General features: G+C 45.3%; 1 protein-coding gene across 1 annotated transcript; it reads left to right on the forward strand.

The window, feature by feature from the left end:
• The first annotated feature begins 2,829 nt into the window (after positions 1-2,829).
• On the forward strand, positions 2,830-6,550 carry LOC139405693 (transcriptional repressor scratch 1-like). Its single transcript, XM_071148116.1, has 2 exons — positions 2,830-3,479; positions 4,287-6,550. The coding sequence occupies exons 1-2, from the start codon at positions 3,365-3,367 to the stop codon at positions 5,024-5,026; spliced, it is 855 nt and encodes a 284-aa protein (XP_071004217.1). The 5' UTR covers positions 2,830-3,364; the 3' UTR covers positions 5,027-6,550.
• Positions 6,551-24,901: the final 18,351 nt, after the last annotated feature.

The following is a 24,901-nucleotide window of genomic DNA, read 5'->3' on the forward strand; positions in this document are numbered from 1 at the left end:
CCGTACTGTTCCTTGTCTTTTGCGTGCGGTTTCATTTTCAGGATGCTTTAGTCTGTTTAGTCAGGGATGGAGATTATAAAGTGACTGGGAAATGTGATGTCTGTTGTGTAGGTATTCTCTATGTGGAAGACTGTGTGATTTGATACTTGTAAAACAGACTTGCCTTTCTTAATTGCCCCGGAGGGGATAAATAAAGTTGTATTGAATTTAACTTAATTTAATTGGATTGGTGACATTTCATATAGATCTGTAAACTGTGTAACAGCTTTAATTAAAGTTATTTAAAAAGGAAAGACAAAGCTTTAAATGCTCTTTGTCTTGCTTTCTGATGAGATGGTTTCTTTGGGTTAAACGGTGTGACACCAATTATTTCCAATGGATCAAAGGGCTAGGACTCTCTAGAGAAGTATGTTTTTACAAAACAAAAACAAACTCCAACTAAGGTAAATGCTCCTTTTCTCCCTCTCCTCTTCCTTCTTCTCCCCTCCCTACCTCTACTCTCCCCCTCTCCCTTCTTCTCCCCCTCGCTATCTCTCCACTCCCTTCCTCTCTTCTCCCTTCTTCTCCCCCTTCCTCACTTCACCTCTCCTCCCCCTTCCTCTCCTCTCCCCCTCTCCCTTCCTCTCCTCTCCCTTCTTCTCCTCTCTCCCACTCCCTACCTCTCCTCTCCCTTCTTCTACCCCTCCCTTCCTCACTTCACCTCTCCTCTCCCTTCTTCTCCTCTCTCCCACTCCCTACCTCTCCACTCTTCTCCCCCTCCCTTCCTCACTTCACTTCACCTCTCCTCTCTCATCCTCTCCTCCCCTCTCCCTTCCTCTCCTCTCCCTTCTTCTCCCCCATTCCTAATTTCACCTCTCCTCTCCCTTCCTCTCTTCTCCCCCACTCACTTCCTCACGTCTTCTCTCCTCTCCCTTCCTCTCCTCTCCCTTCCGCTCCTCTCTCTTCTTCTCCCCTCCCTTTCCTCACCTCTCTACTCCACTTCCTTCATCTCTTCTCCCTTCCTCACTTCTTCTTCCCCTCCCTTCCTCACTTCACCTCTCCTCTCTCTTCCTCTCCTCTTCTCTCCTCCTGTAACCCTAATCCTCATCCTCCTCTCCTCCCCACAGGCCTCTGTCCCCCCTCAGCCTCTCTCTCTCTCTGTGACAGGACATTCTCCATCTGCTTGCAGGCAGTGTGTGTACTGGGGAAGCAGCAGCAGCTGCAGAGCCTGCCTGCCTAGTCCCTTTCCTAGCCCCTCTCCTGCCTTCTGCCATCACACACACACACAGGCACCAGCTGGGCACCGTCACCATCCCCGCCACCTCAGCCTCCACTCCACTGCTAGGCCTGGCTGACTGTCACCTTCACATGTTACCTCACCTGACGGTGTCAATTAAAACAAACAATTCATCTGTCAACAACAAATCCCAAAACAGGATTGAAGTGATATATTGTTTAAGAGTTTAGAGCTTACAGTAGCAGTACCAGAGGTGAGCTGCCAGAGCTGTACAGCATACGTTTCAGCACACAAGTCACCAGTGGTGTCATGTAGCCTGTAGTATAGATCTGAACTTTGCACTGATAGAATCCTAGAAAATGTCCTGATGATTACGTGTGGAATCACAGTACAACAAGCAGGTGAGCTTCAAAGAGCATCCTGTCTAGCGTGGAATCTACACATGGACCTAAACGCCTACAGGTAGTGATGTCTGCAGTGCAGCTGGTGAATGTACTCTTTAATTGGACATCCTCGAGCCTCTGAAGGCAACTGCTCATGTGTTTCTTTTTGATTAGTGAAACCAGATGTTGAACAATACTAGACAATACCTTAAACTGCCCAGCTCTACAAAGTAGGACATCATGCAAGTCCTGACAAACACACAGGTGCAACCTTTAGGGAAGTAGGCTTTAGTTAGGTTTAGGTTTAGTTAAGTTTAGTTAGGTTTAGGTTTAGTTAGGTTTAGTTAGGTGTAGGTTTAGTTAGGTTACTTAAATACAGTAGACATATATGCAGTAGATGCGTATGGGCATGACATCTAACATATTAATTCTATCTAACATACACAAATATTTAATGGATGGATAAGGAGACTACATCCTTCCAGTAAACCGGTGTGATTGCCTGAATAATGTCATGTATTTGCGATGTGCAGATCACAAACCATGTGTCATTTTTTTTGTTGCTTTATTGGTTAGTGGTGTTGCTATGTCACAATGCAAATTCAGAATTCAGCACCTGGGATATTTAGTATTAGAGTGAACCATGAACCCATAATGATCATATGAACATGACAAGGGATACATTATTCATTGTCTAACAGTTGATTTCGTAGAGACCAGAAGCCTGTAGGCTATACACGGTATGGTAATTACGGGGTGAACAATAGTTACAATTCTTCAAAGAAATGATATGTCATCATAAAATTGCAGGAGAATGTGCAACGCATTGCAAAGCTGGAAAGAATCTCCATTCAAAACCGTGAGGAAGTGCTGAATAAAATGTAACGCGTTGCATGTAAGCAGGTGCGATGTAAGCCTAGTTTCAACTGATACAGAAAGACTTGAAATAAAACAAACATTTCCATTCTTATCTCCAAAGAACATGGTGGTGAGCTCCTTAAAAATAAAATGAGATGTGGAGACGAGTAGCCGCCTATATAAATCATTCTATCCCAATGTTGCTCCCCAGAGATTTCTGATGGATTAAATTAAGCACTTCCATTTTCATCTCCCACCTGATCGCAGCGCCGTATAAATCCCAACAGCTGATCAACTGTCTCCAGACACCAAGCACAGAACACAGAGAGAGGCTGCAGCAACAGTGAGAAAGAGATAGAGAGAGAGCTAGAGAGAGAGAGAGAGAGAGAGAGAGAGAGAGAGAGAGAAGTGGAGCGGTGATGGTCCATCAACTGACATTATTATTTTTCAGCCAAATGTAAATAGGCTACCAATCAGAGTTGGGAATAATTGGAAAGCAATAAATAACGCTGACAAGTGCAACCCATTTTTTTGTTGCACTCTTACAGTACAGCAGCTTCTCTCGTGTTTTTTTGCTTTTATCCTCTATTGGCACGCGGGAGAAAGAGGCGCACTCTGCAGGGTGCTTTCAGCTCGCTCCTCCGTCGTACGCGAGCCTCTGAGAGGGAGCTATCCAGTGCTGAAGTTGCATTTCTTCCCTTCGCAAGACACGGCGTAGCAGGTAGAACAGAGAAACCTAAGCACTACGGGTTGGCTGGGGGTTTGTTTGACTGACTGGCTGTTTGTCTGATACTCTACGCAGCCAGGCATCCAAAGCTCAGCCTTAAATATCCAGCTCTACATTGGCGTTGCATGAGGACAGTAACCCTGCCCTGGACGGTTGTTGTTTCGGTGCAACACCAGAAACATGCCAAGGTCTTTCCTGGTTAAAAAGGTGAAGCTTGATGATTTTTCATCCAGTGATTTTGAGAGTTCTTATGGACGATCCAGGACCGACGTCAGTCTACGGATTCACGATAAAGGTAAATATAAACATTATTTATAATTCGGAATGTTGATTATGTTATATATATATATTGCTTATTATACACGGTGTCTTTTTTTGCCACGTTTGCACGTTTTTGTGCTGCATTCATGACTCAATCTGATTCCATTGTTATATTAGTTTTGACAAACACACCTACCTATACATTTGTAGGCTAATTCTACCCTGTATGTTTTTAAAACAAACTAATTGAATGTGGAAATAGCCTATCACACCTAGCCTACTCGGAACATGGGGAGGAATGATGCTTGTGTTGCTGACGCAAAACTTCTCCACAACCCACAAGTGTGCATCATATATCTGCACTTAGGTACCAGCATGTACACAAGAGATTGCATTGCACCTATATTACCCGTTATGCCTTGGAACACGGGTGTATAGCCCTATTATTTAGACATTATGTCAGTCAGAAGGCTGAATCATATTTCATGATGATGTGTAAACTAGCCTATCCATCGCTTCAGACCGGCTGTATAATGTTGCCTCATCATCTCAGTAGGTTATGTTGTTAAATTATGTTTATTCTCACTGTGTGTAATTGGCAACTATAGGTTAACGCATAAAAGGGTCGTGCTTCCAGGTAAAAAGAAACGTTTTAGACTCGCCTAAAGCTTAATAAACTGCACAGGACGCATAGCCTTTGGTGACAACGTGCTGTAGCGGATTTCAAGTGGAGAAGTGCTGCCTGTAGCTTGTTGTATCTATTAAGCAGATTGTTCCCACTTGAAGAATCCCCGCGCGACAATGAGTAATTGAATTAACATCTTGTTATTTTTCACACCAGGGTACATTAGTGACTACATCAGCCCGTCTGTCTACGATGGAGAAAGCGACGGTGCCATTAAAGTTCCCTCTCCGGAGCCACTCTACGATGGAATCCACAGCGACTACGGCGCCCCAGACTCAGACCAGCCTGACAGTCCGCAGTCGGACGTCACCTCCGGCTACATCAATGGGGACACCGCGGTGAGTGATTGCTACACGGTGGACGCGTTTTACATCACGGACGGAAGGTCACGGAGGAAAGTAATCAGCAGCCCCAGCAGCAGGAGCATACAGCGTCACACATGCAACGAATGTGGGAAAACCTACGCCACGTCTTCCAACCTGAGTAGGCATAAGCAGACCCACCGGAGCCTGGACAGCAAGATGGCCAAGAAGTGCGCAACCTGTGGGAAAGTGTACGTGTCCATGCCAGCAATGGCCATGCACCTGCTCACCCATGACCTCAAGCACAAGTGTGACATCTGTGGCAAAGCTTTCAGCAGACCTTGGCTACTGCAGGGCCACATGAGGTCACACACGGGTGAGAAGCCCTTTGGGTGCGCACACTGCGGAAAAGCGTTCGCCGACCGCTCCAACCTGCGCGCGCATATGCAGACTCACTCCGCTTTCAAGCATTTCAAATGCAAACGGTGCGACAAGACCTTCGCTCTCAAGTCCTACCTGAATAAGCACTACGAGTCCGCGTGCTTCAAAGGCGCGTTCTCGCCCTTGAGTCCTGATCTCGATGACTCTCCATGACGTCCACATTAAAAGTGCAGACAAAAACATTATATTTTTGGTTGACTAATTCTGCCAAACCTTTCCTAAAATCCACCTCAACTTCCAGTGGAACCACAATAATAGCACAATTTTTCTGTATTCTCCTTGAAATCCACCCGAAGGAATTACTGATGATCTTCGCATGCACTTAAAAATCCTCTTCCTCCTCCAGTCACGTGGATAGAATATACCTTCCACCGCGCGTAAATATGAAATCATATATTTTGAAATGTGACGAAGATGACAATACTGGATTGCTCCAAACAAAAGTCGAACATTTTAATGTTGGATAATAATGTACTGCTGCAACAGACCATACTCTCCGTTGAGGTAAATGCCATTTATGTTTGTATTCATTCATTCATCTATTTATTTATGTATTTATTTATCTATTTATACATTAGGCTATTTATATGTATTTGTTTATATAGAATGTCTGACATATTGGTCTGTTTTTATTTGATACCACTACCTATTCTTTGCACTTTAATGTGTGAATTTGCCAACCTCTCATGAACAGGCCAAAGCTTTGTCACTTATTCTTCGTTTACTACCATTTTAAATGATTGCATGCAAAAATGAAATCTATGCCAGTATCACAAAGCTTATGATTTTTTTCTTCTCCAAAATCTAGATAGTATCTGTTGGCAATATTTCTGTTGAAGCCACATGACGAATTATAAAGCAATAATCACTTAATGCATGGTATTTTTGAAAATGATGATGAACTATTACCTACTGTATAGCAGTTTTTAAAATCAGGTATGTTTTACTCCAGTACGCATCTATAGTCATACAAAAAATACAACATCAGGGAAATGCCAATGTAGTGTTAGTGAAACAACAAGAAAACGACCACATCCTCTTTTCCTCTAGCGCCATGCATTGCCTGCCTCTTATTTCAACAGTAGTGTTAGGACCGTAGGCTTGTAGTACTTCAGCTCCCAGCATCTCAGAACATGTCTCCAAATCTACAGGGCACCCATTAAGGTCATACAAAGGTCAAACACCTCTGGGTCCCCAATGGCACCCTATATTCTATATAGAGCCCTATGGGCCGTGGCCAAATCTAGTGCACTATATAGGGAATAGGGTGTTATTTTGGGATGAAAAACACTGGAACCCACTATTGACTTAAGGTGGGCAAACTTTGCACTGCATCCACACTCAGCTTGATGGACAAGATGCCTTTCTTGAACCTCATTGGTGTGCCACAGATTTGTCTATAACAAAGCACTTCATTTACACCTTAAAAAGTAGCACAATGAACCTAGAGATTCAGGTAGAAAAAACAAGAACTCGTATTAGCTTGACCTCTGTTTTGTATTTCCAATAAAGAATGAATTAATAATAATTTATTGCAAGAGGCTTTGTAAATAATCCTTTGGAGTAATCATTTTTACAGCTGTAAAGAATTAAACAAACCTTATTTCAGGAGATATCTGGAGGGAGGATAATGTCCTTTCCAGTCAGCATTCAAATGATGTAAGCACAAGACACAACAAGGCATTGTCACTTCATAATAAAGAACAATATTAACAAAATCTCTTGTCTGTCTGTTAGTCACTTGTTTTTATTTGTTTGTATCAAATTTCACAATGTATACTATATCACCTTATTAGCCTAAAGTGTATCTTCAAGCATTTGAATCAAAAGTTGAAAGATAATCCTCAGAGTAAAGCATGTCTTCACCATCCTATAGGAAACAGTGCTGTACATGACCTTGTGTTTTAACCATCATCCTTACTACTGTACTGCTCAGAGAGAAAGGGAGAAAGAGAGAGAGGGGGGGATAGAGAGGGGGGGAGAGAGGAGGGGGAAGAGAGAGAAATTGGGGAGGGAGAGAGAGAGGAGGGAGAGAGAGATGGGGAGAGAGAGAGTGAGAGAGAAAGAGAGGGAGCAAAAGAGAGTGAGTGAGTGAGAGAGTGAGAGAGAGAGAGAGAGAGAGAGAGAGAGAGAGAGAGAGAGAGAGAGAGAGAGAGAGAGAGAGAGAGCACTACTTGGGTGGCTGCAGCTACTGTAGCATAAATCAGATGAGGCCATGTAGCCCTTTGAGGGGGCTAAAAGACATTTAATTCCTCATAGATAACCCTTATCACTCGATAGCTCTCTTGACTGCATTTAGAATCAGGTCTATGACCTCAAAATGGATAGACAATTTCCTGGGAAGTCAAATTACAATTTTGGCTGTGAACTTGCTGACACTTACTGAATGAGGGACAAGATAACACACATTTCTGACATTCTGGTTCAAGGTACTCTGTAATCAGATGTGTGGACATGATTGGTTAACTTGACGGCTACCAATAATGTCAATGCACAATACATTTAAAAATGACATTAGAAGTGCTGCTTTGACTTGAAAATGTAAGCCACTTATTGACAGACATTATACATTTCACATTACGGAGGCAGTCAATGACCTCAGAAATACGAAAACAATGTGTGTCTCTGTCGTGACCATGGTGATCTGTGCAGGCGGCGGGATAGCTGTTGAATTGCTATATTCAGGTGGAGTGAAACTCTTAGTAGACAGGTGGGGAGAAAGGGAGCCTGCCTGATCATATGTGTTTTTTGATTGATGCATGACATTGTAACTGGTCAACTTGTTATACATCACTCTTCCTACTCCCCCCCCCCCCCCCCCCCCCCTCTCTCGATATGGTTGAGCTGCACTTAACTTGTTCATTTATTTGACCTCGTCCTGACCTTGTTCATCAACTCAATAAATCACATATTCCGGAACAAAAATCCCATGCAGCTCCCAATGGGATTCATTCTGCTCTACGGAGGCTCAGGCCCCGATTTCATCAATTTATCAGGAATCATTATAATCTGTTTCATTAGATGGCCTACGCAGATTTTTATCAGGAATCATTATAATCTGCTTCATTAGATGGCCTACGCAGGTTTTATCAGGAATCATTATAATCTGCTTCATTAGATGGCCTACGCAGGTTTTATCAGGAATCATTATAATCTGCTTCATTAGATGGCCTACGCAGGTTTTATCAGGAATCATTATAATCTGCTTCATTAGATGGCCTACGCAGGTTTTATCAGGAATTATTATAATCTGCTTCATTAGATGGCCTACGCAGGTTTTATCAGGAATCATTATAATCTGCTTCATTAGATGGCCTACGCAGGTTTTATCAGGAATCATTATAATCTGCTTCATTAGATGGCCTACGCAGGTTTTATCAGGAATCATTATAATCTGCTTCATTAGATGGCCTACGCAGGTTTTATCAGGAATCATTATAATCTGCTTCATTAGATGGCTTACGCAGGTTTTATCAGGAATCATTATAATCTGCTTCATTAGATGGCCTACGCAGCTTTTATCAGGAATCATTATAATCTGCTTCATTAGATGGCCTACGCAGGTTTTATCAGGAATCATTATAATCTACTTCATTAGATGGCCTACGCAGGTTTTATCAGGAATCATTATAATCTGCTTCATTAGATGGCCTACACAGGTTTTATCAGGAATCATTATAATCTGCTTCATTAGATGGCCTACGCAGGTTTTATCAGGAATCATTATAATCTGCTTCATTAGATGGCCTACGCAGGTTTTATCAGGAATCATTATAATCTGCTTCATTAGATGGCCTACGCAGGTTTTATCAGGAATCATTATAATCTGCTTCATTAGATGGCCTACGCAGGTTTTATCAGGAATCATTATAATCTGCTTCATTAGATGGCCTACGCAGGTTTTTATCAGGAATCATTATAATCTGCTTCATTAGATGGCCTACGCAGGTTTTATCAGGAATCATTATAATCTGCTTCATTAGATGGCCTACGCAGGTTTTATCAGGAATCATTATAATCTGCTTCATTAGATGGCCTACGCAGGTTTATCAGGAATCATTATAATCTGCTTCATTAGATGGCCCATGCAGACTGGGGTCTCAGGAGCTCCTGGGTTATTGTTCTATAGCAGGAGTATGGGTGCGACCCAAATGGCACCCTATTCCCTATATAGGGCACTACATTTGACCACAGCCCATTTGTCCCTGGTCAAAAGTAGTGCACTATTAAGGGAATAGGGTGCCATTTGGAACATATCCTATATCAGCACAATGCATTAGTCCACAGGAGACAGCTATAGTTGTACTGGGTTTCTCTCACACCTTGGTTGGTCTGTTGGCTTTCTACATCCCTCTACCGTCACTGCAGTTTAATGTCAGACTGCCACTCCCCTGGGCAGCACTTAGGCCCATGCAGGCAGACGGCTGAATAGTACAGTAGGCTTGTCTTTATGCTGACGGCCTTACAGAAAGACAGGGGGTCTGCTGAGTTCCATGTCCATCCCTTGTTTGCTGTTGATGGTGTGATTGATACTGACCACGAACAGAGAATTGTGTAACAGTACAGTTTTGTTTGACGGGATTCCAAAGGTAATCTACTAGTCCAGCCATGGCAACTGACAACAGCATCTCTGCCTGTTGATTTATCCTGCTATTTGTTGAATCTATCTGTTAGAGATCGACATCAACTGGTGTGACACTTGTACAACACACAAGTGGTTTTATAAAGCCTCCCCTATGTGCATGTCTCTCCACATACAAACCAGATTCCACTTGGCTAGGTAAAGGTATCCTGTAACAGTCTCTGTAGGCAGGCAGCACGCAGGAGTGCATCACAGCACCAGCTAGCTACAGGTTGTAGCAACAGACAGACAGACAGACAGACAGACGGGGAATAGTGCCCCCTCAGAATGCATTAGGGCTGATTGGTGAGGACGTGGTGAAAAGCGTTGCTTTCAGACATGGGTCTGCGTCCCAAATGGCACCCTATTCCCGACCTATATACAGAGTGCACTAAACCCTATGGGCCCTGGTCACAAGTAGTGCACTATGTAGGGAACAGGGTGCCGTTTGGGGCACACACAGTGTGTTCATCGTCACTTGGCTGAGAGGGATACTGCTTTGCCACCTCATAGCTCTGACTAAGAGACCGTGGTGTGACAGAGAGCCCTTAAGCCTGTTCAGTTAACAAACAGTCCAGGATAGAAGGAACTGGTGACGCATGTTGCTGGCACAGAGGTCTGTTTCTGTAGACCAACACTAAGAGTGGGTGGGAGGAGGACAACAGTCAGTGCTTTCACTCAAAAGAAGCTTGGAAGGAAGGACCACAAACAACCAATAACTATGTATGCTTGCCAGAAAAACGAAACATCCACAACGAACAAGAAGATAATGAATGAAATAATTTATGAAGCTATCAATCATTTATAATAAGCTTTGAGTTTTGAGTTACTTTCTCAGCTGGGCTGACTCCTGCTTGTGCTGTAGCTAGGCAAATATTTTCAGGCGGAAGAATGTGTTTCAGGGGAGGTGGGGAAAGAGGAGGTGAGGGGGAGCTAGCTCTGACCCAGTTTGGCTGACATGCAGCTGAGGCAGCTTCCACCGTACAGGCAGCAGGAGCACAGCACACCACAGTACATTTTTAATGGCAACCACTTGAACATTGGCACTTAAAGGACAGTGGAGCTTCTGTTGCCGAGTGTAGTTGAACCTCCACTGTTTAATTATGTGCTCTTGTCTGTTAAATGGATGGCTCCTAATTGTATTATTTCTGGACTGCTATGTGTTGTTACTGGCGGTTTGTGAGGTTGGTGCTACTTGTCAGATAGTTTAGGTTCGTCATGATGTGTTACTGTTTCCTGCTGTTCACGCCTGTTGCTCTGATCTTGTGTTTGATACAGCCGACTGAAACTATTTAAAATCTGATGAGCTCACAGAGCAGAACTCCAGTTTGCCCTGCATGTGATACGCAGAAGACCCCGGATTCTGATACACAAAGAGTTGTCCAGGAGCACCTCTTTCTCCTCCATAGCCGCTGCTAAGCGATACGTTGTTTATGAAGATGTCCAGTGAATGTGAAATGTGTTGACACCACAACACAGTCCAGACTTGGATACACATAATCCCAAATGCTAATCCATAAAAACGTGTGTTAAATTGGCTGTTCTGTTTGGCTTGTTTACAGCAGGTCATTTAATAGGGAACTGTATTGTTACATCACCAACATTAGGAGAATAAAGGCACTTACATGGCATCCATTCTAAAACCTGGCCCAACTCTTTATATATAACTGTCTCTGGAGGTGCCTACTTCTAGACATGAAGGCTGGTTTAGGGTTTAGAGAGTGGCTGGTGCTTTTGTTTCGACCTCTCCTTCCCATTGGAGGAGAGGAATTAAAACATCATGCATATTCAGTGGGAATGAATGAGGAGGAGAATAGAGGCCCTACACCTGCCTTTGATCTAAACGGATGGGCATAATGCAGTGCAGATCTTTGGGTTGAAACCACTGGAGTTGAGTTGCGGCGGGAGGGTCGGCACAAGAGAAGGTCTAGTGACTGGGAGCTATTTCATCTCCATCCCACTGACTGCATTTCACTGAACCGACCGTCGTGTTGTCAGAATGTCAAGTGATCCCTGATCATGGGCTGTAACTACAGTCATAGCCTACAGTCATCGATACATCCCAAATGGCACCCTATTCCCTACATAGGGCACTACTTCTGCACTATATAGTGACTAGGGTGCCATTTGGGATGCAGATATGGCCTCCTCACTATGAAGAGATGTTCTCGTATTCAGTGACCATTTCAGCCACTCAGGCAGGTTATTGGGCACAGTATGCAGCCTGAGGCTTTACAAAATACCTTTTTGTTTTAGGAATTCAGACCCAAGGTAATTATATGAATTATGTCATGTGCCCGATGTTTCAGGGTAAACATGTGTTTAACAAGGTCAGTGTTGGTGACTGGGAACATCCTGAAAATCTATTCTGCAGTGATATGTCATTCAGTGTGATTCACTTCTCCACTTTGGAGTCAGCCATGGAACCATAGCAGGGCAGGGTCAGAAAAAGCCCTCATCCCAACAAGTGGTTGGATGTGAGATGAAGGACCTGCAGCGATGTCTTTCAGGTCTCCCATGGCTGCTTCTGAGTTACACTCCTGCATGGATGAATAAGTACAATTTGGGCTGGTCATCCCTCAGGCTCTCGGTCAGGGATCATGACTATCTTCACATGGTATGGCCCAGCGGTGTGAACATGGTATGGCCCAGCGGTGTGAACATGGTACGGCCCAGCGGTGTGAACATGGTATGGCCCAGCAGTGTGAACATGGTATGGCCCAGCAGTGTGAACATGGTACGGCCCAGCGGTGTGAACATGGTATGGCCCAGCAGTGTGAACATAGTATGGCCCAGCAGTGTGAACATGGTATGGCCCAGCGGTGTGAACATGGTATGGCCCAGCGGTGTGAACATGGTATGGCCCAGCAGTGTGAACATGGTATGGCCCAGCGGTGTGAACATGGTATGGCCCAGCGGTGTGAACATGGTATGGCCCAGCGGTGTGAACATGGTATGGCCCAGCGGTGTGAACATGGTATGGCCCAGCGGTGTGAACATGGTATAGCCCAGCGGTGTGAACATGGTATGGCCCAGCGGTGTGAACATGGTATGGCCCAGCGGTGTGAACATGGTATGGCCCAGCGGTGTAAACATGGTATGGCCCAGCGGTGTGAACATGGTATGGCCCAGCGGTGTAAACATGGTATGGCCCAGCGGTGTGAACATGGTATGGCCCAGCGGTGTGAACATGGTATGGCCCAGCAGTGTGAACATGGTATGGCCCAGCGGTGTGAACATGGTATGGCCCAGCGGTGTGAACATGGTATGGCCCAGCGGTGTGAACATGGTATGGCCCAGCGGTGTAAACATGGTATGGCCCAGCGGTGTGAACATGGTATGGCCCAGCGGTGTGAACATGGTATGGCCCAGCAGTGTGAACATGGTATGGCCCAGCGGTGTGAACATGGTATGGCCCAGCGGTGTGAACATGGTATGGCCCAGCAGTGTGAACATAGTATGGCCCAGCAGTGTGAACATGGTATGGCCCAGCGGTGTGAACATGGTATGGCCCAGCGGTGTGAACATGGTATGGCCCAGCGGTGTAAACATGGTATGGCCCAGCGGTGTGAACATGGTATGGCCCAGCGGTGTAAACATGGTATGGCCCAGCGGTGTGAACATGGTAGGGTCCAATAGTGTGAACATGGTATGGCCCAGCGGTGTGAACATGGTATGGCCCAGCGGTGTGAACATGGTATGGCCCAGCGGTGTGAACATGGTATGGCCCAGCGGTGTGAACATGGTAGGGTCCAATAGTGTGAACATGGTAGGGTCCAATAGTGTGAACATGGTATGGCCCAGCGGTGTGAACATGGTAGGGTCCAATAGTGTGAACATGGTATGGCCCAGCGGTGTGAACATGGTATGGCCTAGCGGTGTGAACATGGTATGGCCCAGCGGTGTGAACATGGTATGGCCCAGCGGTGTAAACATGGTATGGCCCAGCGGTGTAAACATAGTATGGCCCAGCAGTGTGAACATGGTATGGCCCAGCGGTGTGAACATGGTATGGCCCAGCGGTGTGAACATGGTATGGCCCAGCGGTGTAAACATGGTATGGCCCAGCGGTGTGAACATGGTATGGCCCAGCGGTGTAAACATGGTATGGCCCAGCGGTGTAAACATGGTATGGCCCAGCGGTGTGAACATGGTATGGCCCAGCGGTGTGAACATGGTATGGCCCAGCGGTGTGAACATGGTAGGGCAGGTCTGCTAAATTAATAACATGCAAATGTACTATCTCTCCATCTCATTCTCTCCAGGGCCCATTTACACCCCCTTTCCTCCATTTCAAACTGCTCTACTGGCAACCCTGTCCTCTCTCTGTAGACGACTGCTACTCTACTGACAACCCTGTCCTCTCTCTGTAGAGGACTGCTGCTCTACTGACAACCCTGTCCTCTCTCTGTAGACGACTGCTACTCTACTGACAACCCTGTCCTCTCTGTGTAGAGGACTGCTACTCTACTGACAACCCTGTCCTCTCTCTGTAGAGGACTGCTACTCTACTGACAACCCTGTCCTCTCTCTGTAGAGGACTGCTACTCTACTGGCAACCCTGTCCTCTCTCTGTAGAGGACTGCTACTCTACTGACAACCCTGTCCTCTCTCTGTAGAGGACTGCTACTCTACTGACAACCCAGTCCTCTCTCTGTAGAGGACTGCTACTCTACTGACAACCCTGTCCTCTCTCTGTAGACGACTGCTACTCTACTGACAACCCTGTCCTCTCTCTGTAGAGGACTGCTGCTCTACTGACAACCCTGTCCTCTCTCTGTAGACGACTGCTACTCTACCGACAACCCTGTCCTCTCTCTGTAGAGGACTGCTACTCTACCGACAACCCTGTCCTCTCTCTGTAGACGACTGCTACTCTACCGACAACCCTGTCCTCTCTCTGTAGAGGACTGCTACTCTACCGACAACCCTGTCCTCTCTCTGTAGAGGACTGCTACTCTACTGACAACCCTGTCCTCTCTCTGTAGACGACTGCTACTCTACTGACAACCCTGTCCTCTCTCTGTAGAGGACTGCTACTCTACTGACAACCCTGTCCTCTCTCTGTAGAGGACTGCTACTCTACTGACAACCCTGTCCTCTCTCTGTAGAGGACTGCTACTCTACTGACAACCCTGTCCTCTCTCTGTAGACGACTGCTACTCTACTGACAACCCTGTCCTCTCTCTGTAGACGACTGCTACTCTACTGACAACCCTGTCCTCTCTCTGTAGAGGACTGCTACTGTACTGACAACCCTGTCCTCTCTCTGTAGAGGACTGCTACTCTACTGACAACCCTGTCCTCTCTCTGTAGAGGACTGCTACTCTACTGACAACCCTGTCCTCTCTCTGTAGACGACTGCTACTCTACTGACAACCCTGTCCTCTCTCTGTAGCCGACTGCTACTCTACTGACAACCCTGTCCTCTCTCTGTAGAGGACTGCTACTCTACTGACAACCCTGTCCTCTCTCTGTAGAGGACTGCTACTCTACTGACAACCCTGTCCTCTCTCTGTAGAGGACTGCTACTCTACTGACAACCCTGTCCTCTCTCTGTAGACGACTGCTACTCTACTGACAACCCTGTCCTCTCTCTGTAGAGGACTGCTACTCTACTGACAACCCTGCCAGATAGCTAAGCCCACACATTGTATGTTAGTGTAATAGATCATGTTTAGAAGTAGGCCAAGTGAACACACATCCAGTAACTTGCCGGTGTAGAGTACAAAAAGTCCTGAAAGTAATACACACATCCACACACTGTTGAATGCTCCCGCAGTTTTAATGTGCAACGCTTCAACCTGAACGTCTCCATTAGGCTGTTTAGAATAAATCATATCAGTTTGACCATCTTCCGTCCTTCCAGGCAGCCCTGTACCACATCGGGTCAACATTACGTAAATCAGCCTTCATAAGGAGAGGGAGCCTCTTAATTCTGGGTAATGACATCCACTGTGCTTTCCACAATACACTGTGCTTTCCCTTAATATCCTCTCGGCTCCACTTTGGATTCTTTCACATCTGATAAGAGGTTGTTGACAGAGCATAATGTTGGGTACAGAGCTGTGGTAACCACTAACCAGCAGCAGCATCCCGGACGACAATGCTGAGAGCCACTGTGTGACTGGGCTCTCCTATCTGTGGTCTCTGTGCTGCAATCTGAATAGAATGGAATGCAGCACGGTATCATAGCAGGACCAGTCTGAATGTAATGCAGCACAGTATCATAGCAGGACCAGTCTGAATGTAATGCAGCACGGTATCATAGCAGGACCAGTCTGAATGTAATGCAGCACGGTATCATAGCAGGGCCAGTCTGAATGTAATGCAGCACGGTAACATAGCAGGGCCAGTCTGAATGTAATGCAACACAGTATCATACCAGGACCAGTCTGAATGTAATGCAGCACGGTATCATAGCAGGGCCAGTCTGAATGTAATGCAGCACGGTATCATAGCAGGGCCAGTCTGAATGTAATGCAACACAGTATCATACCAGGACCAGTCTGAATGTAATGCAGCACGGTATCATAGAGGGCCAGTCTGAATGTAATGCAGCACGGTATCATAGCAGGACCAGTATGAATGTAATGCAGCACAGTATCATACCAGGACCAGTCTGAATGTAACGCAGCACGGTATCATACCAGGACCAGTCTGAATGTAATGCAGCACGGTATCATAGCAGGACCAGTCTGAATGTAATGCAACACAGTATCATAGCAGGACCAGTCTGAATGTAATGCAACACAGTATCATAGCAGGACCAGTCTGAATGTAATGCAGCACGGTTCCATAGCAGGACCAGTCTGAATGTAATGCAGCACGGTATCATAGCAGGGCCAGTCTGAATGTAATGCAACACGGTATCATAGCAGGACCAGTCTGAATGTAATGCAGCACGGTATCATAGCAGGACCAGTCTGAAGCATCATAGCAGGGCCAGTCTGAATGTAATGCAACACGGTATCATAGCAGGACCAGTCTGAATGTAAGGCAGCACGGTATCATAGCAGGGCCAGTCTGAATGTAATGCAGCACGGTATCATAGAGGGCCAGGCGAGGAGATGCAAGCTTACAGCCAGGTTGAATGAGATTGGAAATCGGCGCTCTCAAGTAACGCTCTGAGTGTTTGCCTTGTTTCAGAAGTCAGCACTCTTGTTCATGTTTTCAGCTCCAGTGACTCACTGGGCTGCGTCGAAGAGAGATCCGCTGCTGCTATTTCAGCACTTTCCACTGCAATCGATTCAGCCAGCCCTGAAGGGGAAATCAGGCCCATCATGTTCCTTACAGAGATGCACGCACAATCACACACAGATGGACGGACACACACACACACAAGCATGCACATAAATGCAGACCCAGACATAAACAGACAGACTTGAGCTCTCACACACACACACACACACACACACACACACACACACACACACACACACACACACACACACACACACACACACACACACACACACACACACACACACGCAAGTCTGTCAGCTGAGAGCTCAACCTGCTTGTCATTAATATACTTCCTTTATATGCAAAAGTCCTTTTAATAACTCTACTACATGTTTATATTACCTTAATTACCTCGACTAACCAGTGCCCCCACACATTGACTCTGTACCGGTACCCCCTGTATATGGCCTCGCTATTGTTATTTTACTGCTGCTCTTTAATTATTTGTTACTTTATTTATTTATTTTTTAGGTATTTTTCATAAAACTGCGTTCTTAGTTAATGGGCTTGTTAGTCAGCATTTCACTGTAAGGTCTACTACACCTGATGTATTCAGCATTTCACTGTAAGGTCTACTACACCTGATGTATTCAGCATTTCACTGTAAGGTCTACTACACCTGATGTATTCAGCATTTCACTGTAAGGTCTACTACACCACACACACACACACACACACACACACACACACACACACACACACACACACACACACACACACACACACACACACACACACACACACACACACACACACACACACACACACACACACACACACACACACACACAAAGAAACCAGCCCCTCTGGTCCTGACCTTCAGATGGACACAACACAACAGGAATTAGAGAGGAGTTACAGAAGCTCCAGACTCTGATGACTCACTCCTTTCTACCAGGGGGTTTTTGTCAAAGGCTTCACATCTACAGGGGGCTGCCGGGGTAGCCAGTGTTGCGGAACGACAGAGTCACCACAGAGTGGCAAAACTTGGCAAGCCACACCAACAAAACCTTGGCCAGATCTCACAGGTCATAATGACTGTGTCCCAAATGGCAACCTATTCCCTACATAATGCACTACTTTTGACCAGAGTAGTGCACTATGTAGGGAATAGGTTGCCATTTGGGCATCAGACAGTGACACTGCAGCCAGGTGACGTCTAGGGTATATACGGTTTAATCAAACACCCTTTGGACCAGAAAACCCCTCCAACTCAGGGGCTGCTGCTGGGATAGGCAGAAAATAGAATCTGAAAGCAGGGAATTATATTTTGGGAGATAATTTGAAGTTCACAAGGGGTATACCACAATTATCGCTCCTGGTTAACCACATGCGGCGGGTGTTCAACAGAGCATTACCCTACTGGTCCCATAACACATTAGATTCATGTTGGATGAATGTAAAATGGATATTGGTTCTGTGTATAATACAGTTACTGTCAGAAATCAATTGGTAGTATTTTATTACTGTAATGGATATGTATTTAGAGATATAGAGATCGGTTTCAAAACAAGATGGTCCTCCTCAGCCTACTCCATGTGACCGTGAAGACAGTATCTAGAGATCAGGACGTAAGAGACAGCATCTAGAGATCAGGACGTAAGAGACAGCATCTAGAGATCAGGACGGTAAGAGACAGCATCTAGAGATCAGGACGTAAGAGACAGCATCTAGAGATCAGGACGTAAGAGACTGCATCTAGAGATCAGGACATAAGAGACAGCATCTAGAGATCAGGACATAAGAGACAGCATCTAGAGATCAGGACATAAGAGACAGCATCTAGAGATCAGAACATAAGAGACAGCATCTAGAGATCAGAACATAAGAGACAGCATCTAGAGATCAGGACGTAAGAGACAGCATCTAGAGATCAGGACGGTAAGAGACAGCATCTAGAGATCAGGACATAAGAGACAGCATCTAGAGATCAGGACGGTAAGAGACAGCATCTAGAGATCAGGACGGTAAGAGACAGCATCTAGAGATCAGGACGTAAGAGACAGCATCTAGAGATCAGGACGGTAAGAGACAGCATCTAGAGATCAGGACGGTAAGAGACAGCATCTAGAGATCAGGACATAAGAGACAGCATCTAGAGATCAGGACGGTAAGAGACTGCATCTAGAGATCAGGACGGTAAGAGACAGCATCTAGAGATCAGGACGTAAGAGACAGCATCTAGAGATCAGGACATAAGAGACAGCATCTAGAGATCAGAACATAAGAGACAGCATCTAGAGATCAGAACATAAGAGACAGCATCTAGAGATCAGGACGGTAAAGAAGAAAACAAATGTTATCGTCCATTTATAGTAACAATCTAAATGAAATAATTACATGGTGTAAGACTCTCCTGTGCTGCTGACCTAATTCATCTACCAATCCCTGTGAGTATAAAGTTGGATTGAAAAAAACCCTTTGGATCAAATAGAGAGAGCATGTTGCCTGAGAGAAACTATTTTTACTGACAGTATTGAAGAACGATGGCATTGATTTAGCCTTCCTTCTTACATGAGTTATAATGCAGATTATTCTAGAAAAAATCAATAAAACTCACTATTAGACATCATAGTGAAGCCAATAAGAGTTGGTTCCTCATCCTACCACTACTGTAACTCACTATTAGACATCATAGTGAAGCCAATAAGAGTTGGTTCCTCATCCTACCACTACTGTAACTCACTATTAGACATCATAGTGAAGCCAATAAGAGTTGGTTCCTCATCCTACCACTACTGTAACTCACTATTAGACACCATAGTGAAGCCAATAAGAGTTGGTTCCTCATCCTACCACTACTGTAACTCACTATTCGACATCATAGTGAAGCCAATAAGAGTTGGTTCCTCATCCTACCACTACTGTAACTCACTATTCGACATCATAGTGAATCCAATAAGAGTTGGTTCCTCATCCTACCACTACTGTAACTCACTATTAGACATCATAGTGAAGCCAATAAGAGTTGGTTCCTCATCCTACCACTACTGTAACTCACTATTAGACATCATGGTGAAGCCAATAAGAGTTGGTTCCTCATCCTACCACTACTGTAACTCAAAATCAAATCAAATCAAATGTATTTGTCACATACACATGGTTAGCAGATGTTAATGCGAGTGTAGTGAAATGCTTGTGCTTCTAGTTCCGAAAATGCAGTAATAACCAACGAGTAATCTAACTAACAATTCCAAAACTACTACCTTATACACACAAGTGTAAAGGGATAAAGAATATGTACATAAAGATATATGAATGAGTGATGGTACAGAGTGGCATAGGCAAGATGCAGTAGATGGTATCGAGTACAGTATACACATATGAGATGAGTATGTAAACAAAGTGGCATAGTTTAAAGTGGCTAGTGATACATGTATTACATAAAGATGCAGTAGATGATATAGAGTACAGTATATACGTATACATATGAGATGAATAATGTAGGGTATGTAAACATTATATTAAGTAGCATTGTTTAAAGTGGCTAGTGATATATTTTACATCAATTCCCATCAATTCCCATTATTAAAGTGGCTGGAGTTGAGTCAGTGTGTTAGCAGCAGCCACTCAATGTTAGTGGTGGCTGTTTAACAGTCTGATGGCCTTGAGATAGAAGCTGTTTTTCAGTCTCTCGGTCCCAGCTTTGATTCACCTGTACTGACCTCGCCTTCTGGATGATAGCGGGGTGAACAGGCAGTGGCTCGGGTGGTTGTTGTCCTTGATGATCTTTATGGCCTTCCTGTGACATCGGGTGGTGTAGGTGTCCTGGAGGGCAGGTAGTTTGCCCCTGGTGATGCGTTGTGCAGACCTCACTACCCTCTGGAGAGCCTTACGGTTGTGGGCGGAGCAGTTGCCGTACCAGGCGGTGATACAGCCCGACAGGATGCTCTCGATTGTGCATCTGTAGAAGTTTGTGAGTGCTTTTGGTGACAAGCCAAATTTCTTCAGCCTCCTGAGGTTGAAGAGGCGCTGCTGCCCTTTCTTCACGATGCTGTCTGTGTGGGTGGACCAATTCAGTTTGTCTGTGATGTGTACGCCGAGGAACTTAAAACTTACTACCCTCTCCACTACTGTCCCATCGATGTGGATAGGGGGGTGTTCCCTCTGCTGTTTCCTGAAGTCCACAATCATCTCCTTAGTTTTGTTGACGTTGAGTGTGAGGTTATTTTCCTGACACCACACTCCGAGGGCCCTCACCTACTCCCTGTAGGCCGTCTCGTCGTTGTTGGTAATCAAGCCTACCACTGTTGTGTCGTCCGCCAACTTGATGATTGAGTTGGAGGCGTGCGTGGCCATGCAGTCGTGGGTGAACAGGGAGTACAGGAGAGGGCTCAGAACGCACCCTTGGGGGGCCCCAGTGTTGAGGATCAGCAGGGTGGAGATGTTGTTACCTACCCTCACCACCTGGGGGCGGCCCGTCAGGAAGTACAGTACCCAGTTGCACAGGGCGGGGTTTGGAGGGTACTATGGTGTTAAATGCTGAGCTATAGTCGATGAACAGCATTCTCACATAGGTATTCCTCTTGTCCAGATGGGTTAGGGCAGTGTGCAGTGTGGTTGAGATTGCATCGTCTGTCGACCTATTTGGGCGGTAAGCAAATTGGAGTGGGTCTAGGGTGTTAGGTAGGGTGGAGGTGGTATGGTCCTTGACTAGTCTCTCAAAGCACTTCATGATGACGGAAGTGAGTGCTATGGGGCGGTAGTCGTTTAGCTCAGTTACCTTAGCTTTCTTGGGAACAGGAACAATGGTGGCCCTCTTGAAGCATGTGGGAGCAGCAGACTGGGAAAAGGATTGATTGAATATGTCCGTAAACACACCAGCCAGCTGGTCTGCGCATGCTCTGAGGGCGCAAAACTCACCATTAGACATCATAGTGAAGCCAATATGAGTTGGTTCCTCATCCTACCACTACTGTAACTCACTATTAGACATCATAGTGAAGCCAAAATAGTTGGTTCCTCATCCTACCACTACTGTAACTCACTATTAGACATCATAGTGAAGCCAATAAGAGTTGGTTCCTCATCCTACCACTACTGTAACTCACTATTAGACATCATAGTGAAGCCAATAAGAGTTGGTTCCTCATCCTACCACTACTGTAACTCGAGTGAATGAGAGGTGCTTTAAATATCCATATGGAAGGTGTCGTAACAATATCCCTGTTATGTATGACATCTCTATCCCCTTCTCTTTTCCAGGATGTACCTACACTATGCTGTTCTGTTGTGTGTTTGTTAAACAATGTTTTCTTGGCAGGAGTTCTGTTGGTTTTCCTCAGGCTGGATGCGTGTGATCTTTCTCCTGAAACAGAGAGCGATTTTTGCGCTCTAAATACACAGCGAGCAGCTCTTCAAAAATAAACCCCATTTCAGAAAGATGGGATCACAGCACAGAGAAAACAAGAGCCGCTACTCATTGTAATCTGTGCTTCGTCTTGTCATTCTTCTGTATGCCGTCTGTGGAAAACATTTACAGGATGTGAGAGAATCATCCAAAGTTGCCGCCTTAAATTGATCTAATAGTGCTGGGTCTCAATATCTATATGTGGACTGGAGCAACATGATCTCATCAACTGGCTGTAAGGCAATAACCAACCCAATAACACAACTGATTACTTTTGGATGGCACTGCCTCCAACTAGTTGTGAAAGCCCCTAACAGAATTGGAGAATGCTCATGAAGCCTTGGGGGCTTAACGTTAAAGCCATGATGATGGTAACTACATGTAGTGGGAGAAAATTGCAACTGAAATTGTGTTCCTTAAGCTGTGGAATTTATTTCCCAGTTCTGTTTAATGCTGTGTGTGTGTGTGTGTGTGTGTGTGTGTGTGTGTGTGTGTGTGTGTGTGTGTGTGTGTGTGTGTGTGTGTGTGTGTGTGTGTGTGTGTGTGTGTGTGTGTGTGTGTGTGTGTGTGTGTGTGTCTGTAAATGTTTCCATTATCAGAAATAGATGTGGAAAGATAATCAACACATTTCATTCACATAGTAATGATTTTCATACATATCTAATATTTGTGCCAAGGGGGTAGGCCCGCAGGGGAAAAGGGTTGTTTCTGGATCGGACACATGCCAACCTAAAGCCTGCACTGCATTTCATTCCAATCAGATCCAGGGAGGGTAGTGAATGAGGGCACAGTAATACGCAGCACAGGGGACGGATGTCTCAAGCGTCTCAGAGTAGGATCGCTGATTTAGGATCCGTTTGACCTTTTAGCTCATAATGAATGAGATTACAGCACTCCTACTCTGAGAGGTCTGAGACATACTGTACAGTCCCAGATGATATGATTTTCTGAAACTTTTCTAAAGATGATGCTGGGTAACTGAACTCAGGCTCTTATGCTAAGCAGACATCCTCAGATTCATATAAGTATGTAGCAATCAGTGTAAACGGTCGGGAACATCACCAATCACCAATGGTTTCATCTAATTTCACGAATCATTAGAATAACGCAGAGCCTGTGAAGCAATTAGCAGAACAACATCATGCCACTGTCTATCCATTTGATACAGCACGGAGAATGTAGACATCTCACTACACAGACAATGGGTACAATCCACAACCAGAGCTGTGTACCTTGTAATGAGTTCAACAAACCAGATCTTATTCCAAACAAACACTGAAACCAGAGCAAAAGGAAACCTCTCTAGCTACATCTGCTGAAAGGATACATGGATGGATTCATTCGTATTTTATGTGTGTGTGTGTGTGTGTGTTTATTCATAATGTGTGTTGAGATGACTGTGCTGAGGGTGAGATGATTAATGGTTGATGAAACACTACAACTCTGGACACCATTGTTCAGATTGACTACCGGTCTATTCCTTCGTGTCTCTCCCTGATGTGTAAGACTTGTCCCCGATGGCACCCTATTCCCTACATAGTGCACTCCTTTTCACCAGGACCCTGGTCAAAAGTAGTGCACTATGTCGGGAATAGTGTGCCATTTGGGACACGGCCTTGCTAATTTGATTAACGACTGTAAACAATTAACAGAATGCACATTTCACAGAATAACAAACAACCTCCTCAGATGGTGGTGTCTGCTGCGTCTCGCACTGATTACCTTGATCACGACTCAAATTGCCATCAGCACATTTCTCCATTGTCTCTTTGTGTGCACTGGATGCTATTACATAGCTATCAATCTCTGGTATGACGCCAGCAGAACGGCTGAGGCAGCACTGAATGGAAACAATGTTCAGTAACAAGCACAATAATGAACTTATCATCTAAAATAACCTGTTACCACCCTCAAACCATTTCAACCAAGCCAAAAAGATAATGTTTCTATTTGGGGTATTGAATTGCATTGCAATACAGTATTGTTGCTTATTCTCAGCATCTCAAATTCTGTTAATTTATATCCTGTGTATAAAGGGTACAGTACATTCAGATAGCTCTTCTTCAGTTCAGACCTGTTCTTCAAAGGTTACAATACCCCCAGTTGTTCATCTCGCATTAAACACTAGAGTTTCCTCTCTATACCAACAGTGTTGAGTTGGTTGCAGCAGCAGCAGCAACATTAAGCCTTGTTAAAAGGCTATAGCCTCCATGTGTTCACAAAGACTCCTCATTTTCCGCAGGCATCAGACTGCACCGCCGTTGAGACACACAAACAATAGGTAATAACCATGGGCTGCTTTGACTTGCCTGTGCGTGTGTGTGTGTGTGTGTGTGTGTGTGTGTGTGTGTGTGTGTGTGTGTGTGTGTGTGTGTGTGTGTGTGTGTGTGTGTGTGTGTGTGTGTGTGTGTGTGTAGAGGAGAAAGAGGCCCTAATACGTGTCATTCTTTGAAGGCGTCAAAACCCATAAATAAATAAATTGGGACGCAGTGGCAGAGACGTGCTGTGAGGCTCACAGGGAAAAGAAAGGCTGTCAAGGTCGCGGTGTCACGGGGGCATGGCGAAATGGATCAGGAGGCTGACGCAGGGGCATTAAAGGAGCTGTCTGGCAGGTTTACAGTGGAGAGAGGGGTGGAGAAGAGAGGGTAGAGGTGGAGGTGGGAGAGGGGAGATGGAGAGGAACATGGGAGAGAGGAGAGGGAGAGAGGTGGAGAGGAGAGGAGAGAGGGGAGAGGGAGAGAGGTGGAGCGGGGCAGGGGGAGAAGAGAGGGGTTGGGAGAGACAGGAGGGGTGGGGAGGGAGAGGTGGAGAT

This window comes from Oncorhynchus clarkii, chromosome 3 (genome assembly GCF_045791955.1).
Source record: "Oncorhynchus clarkii lewisi isolate Uvic-CL-2024 chromosome 3, UVic_Ocla_1.0, whole genome shotgun sequence".
Lineage (NCBI taxonomy): Eukaryota > Metazoa > Chordata > Actinopteri > Salmoniformes > Salmonidae > Oncorhynchus > Oncorhynchus clarkii.

Coding starts and splice junctions, on each gene's coding strand:
- LOC139405693 (XM_071148116.1), top strand. CDS start 3,365: ATGCCAAGGTCTTTCCTGGTTAAAAAGGTGAAGCTTGATGATTTTTCA. Junction 3,480..4,286: donor TCTACGGATTCACGATAAAG/GTAAATATAAAC, acceptor TTTTCACACCAG/GGTACATTAGTGACTACATC.